The 2495-nt window shown below is 39.1% G+C and overlaps 1 protein-coding gene across 7 annotated transcripts in view; it reads right to left on the reverse strand.

Moving 5' to 3' along the window:
- Positions 1 to 2495, reverse strand: part of sema4ab (sema domain, immunoglobulin domain (Ig), transmembrane domain (TM) and short cytoplasmic domain, (semaphorin) 4Ab) — a 62274-nt gene that overhangs the window by 29177 nt on the left and 30602 nt on the right. For all 7 annotated transcript variants that reach the window (XM_016674796.1, XM_016674795.1, XM_007559020.2 and 4 more), the window contains 3 exons: positions 1912 to 2056; positions 781 to 970; positions 528 to 643 (listed from right to left, as the gene is read on the reverse strand). In XM_016674796.1, coding sequence (XP_016530282.1) covers positions 528 to 643; positions 781 to 970; positions 1912 to 2056 — 451 coding nt within the window. The remainder of the gene's footprint in view (positions 1 to 527; positions 644 to 780; positions 971 to 1911; positions 2057 to 2495) is intronic.

Here is a 2495-nt window from a genome sequence, read left to right on the forward strand (position 1 = left end):
CTTCCATTATGATATCAATAAACAGCCTGCATTATGTAATCTCAGTTTCACATCAATGTCATCACTCGGTCTGTCTATTTGGATTTATGCAATATTAACCGACTGCCTTCTGGCTGTTTCATCACCATGGAGACTGCAGCTGTCAGTCATTCAGGTCCCTTAGGTTGGGACTTCTCTGCCATAGCTACACAGACATTGACACTCTCCCCATTTTCAAATGCAGACTCAAACCTGCCTAAGGTTACCTACTCATTGTGAAGGCTGTTCATTAAAAACATAGATTTTTAAAAAATATTATGCAATAAGGACTACTTTTTAAGCACTTTTAAATGCATTATTAATGCATTTAAAAGTGCATTAATACCATACCTTGTATTAACACAATGAATTATTGTTAAACAAACAGGTCATATTATTGACTTGTAAGGTGAACATTATAGATGTTCAACAAGATGCAGTTAAAATCTATGACCAAAATTAGATGAGAAAAAAATCTGAAAATAAACTGAATATGCCTCATTTTGCACCTTTGGGATAGACAGCATCAGGCTCCTGATTGGCTGAGGAGGCTTAAAAACCTGAACCTCCTCTATGATGTAGGAACCCTGTTGGAGCAGCACTGCTTTGTGTAAGTGACCAGACTCTGGAAGACAGTAAGGACAACAATTAAATATCTGAAAGGAAATCATGTTCTGAAAAAAACCCTTAGAGAAATGACGGTAAACTTTTAAACATTTTTTTCTAGCAGTGGGAAACAACATGCTGTGTCTCATGGCTCACCTGTCAGCAGAAACAGGACAGTGTAGAGCTTTTTATTGGCAGCCTGGACTCTCTGAACCGTCAGGTGGCTATAGATGTGCTCACGAGACACCAAGGTCAGGCGTCTTCCAGCTGGACGCACACTGTCCTCTGCCAGGAAGTTTTCTTTGACAAAGCGCAGAGCATTATCTGAGGCATTGTGCAGGCCACACTAACAGACACACAAAAACAAAGTTTGACACAGATTTTAATAAGGATCATAATCAATGTGTTCAGTTGCAACCTGAGAATTAACACTGCAGTTTCACTTCTTTTGCTTCTAAGGATCTAAATTAACACTGGGTGGCAGTGGCCCAAGTGACAATTTGGGGGTGGTTAAGCTCTGACACTGAATTCAATATTAGTACTAGCTGCTCTGTATGTGTTTGGAATAATCCACAGATCTTTATTAACTCTATGAGTTACATATCATTGTGTATCGTAGGATCATTGTCCACACACAGTAGCAGTGTGTCCACTCCAGTCCAGCCTAAACTCAGCTCTGTACACCGTGGTCACGTTAATCTGAGAACATAAATGCTGAAAACTAATTTAAGTTGACCAGGTAAAACTCTTAAAGGCTTTAATGAGAACACAACTCTCTGTCTCCATGGAGATGCTGCACTCCACACTTCCTTTACTTACTCCCTTTATTTCTACATAGAGTGGCTAGTGTTCTCAATGTACTTGATTGCAAACACTGAGTAAAACATTTTAGTTGAAATGCTGAGTTTGCAAAAAATTGCAATATCATAAAAACACAGCACTCATGCTGGCTATACAACTTGGAAATGAATGAAACAAAATACTAAGAGGATGAAATCAGTAAGAAATGTTTAGCAGCCCTCCATTACAAAGTTCCACCTATAATTAAGGGCTGTTTTCAGGGAATATTTCTACCCACTTTTATGTGATGTGTCCCAGGTGGGAGAAAAACTACCCTGGTTCCTGAAAAAGTGCATTTCCACTGCAAGAACCTGAAGGTACTGTAGACAGCGCTTCAAGACTTAGATTTTTCATTTTATATGCAAAGTACCCTGTGAGTTTTCCACTTTCAAAGAATAAAGAAATGCCAACAGTAGTTGATCCGATTCTCAATGTGACTCGTTTTACCTCTCCTGGGTTTGCCACCTTCTCTTGGACTCGTGCGCTCCACTGTAACGTGTCTCTGTTCAGGACTTTGTAGTTCCCGGAGAAAATGGATTTGATCTCAGTCAGAGTGAAGGAACACACCGCTGACCTTCCAGAGTTCACGGCCCTGTGTTATGGAAAACAGCTATTAATAAATAAATAACAACCATGATGTCTATAGAAATCATCTTTGAGATCCTCCTTAATGGGGACGTGGGAAAATTTGTACAAAGGCAAAGTCTGAGATTGATAAAGATGTCACATTGGCATCTACTTTTTAAGAATCTCCAGTGATAATGTTTAAAACCTTGCATTATAAAATATATTTTAGAGTACAATGTGTAAATTGATCCCAAAATGGCAGGAAGAAATACAAAAATATTTTGAGGAGGCTTGTAAGGAAAGTAGGGTGCTGCTGAGATGATGTGAGAAGGTACGGTGGCCGACAGATGCAAATGCGGAGCAACCGAGAAAACATGCAAACAAAAAAGAGACAACAAATGAAATGCAGCAAACAAAAAGAGATGGCGCAAACAAAGAGCAAATAAAATGCAGCAAACAAAAAG

This window comes from Poecilia formosa, unplaced genomic scaffold, assembly GCF_000485575.1.
Source record: "Poecilia formosa unplaced genomic scaffold, Poecilia_formosa-5.1.2 Scaffold101, whole genome shotgun sequence".
Lineage (NCBI taxonomy): Eukaryota > Metazoa > Chordata > Actinopteri > Cyprinodontiformes > Poeciliidae > Poecilia > Poecilia formosa.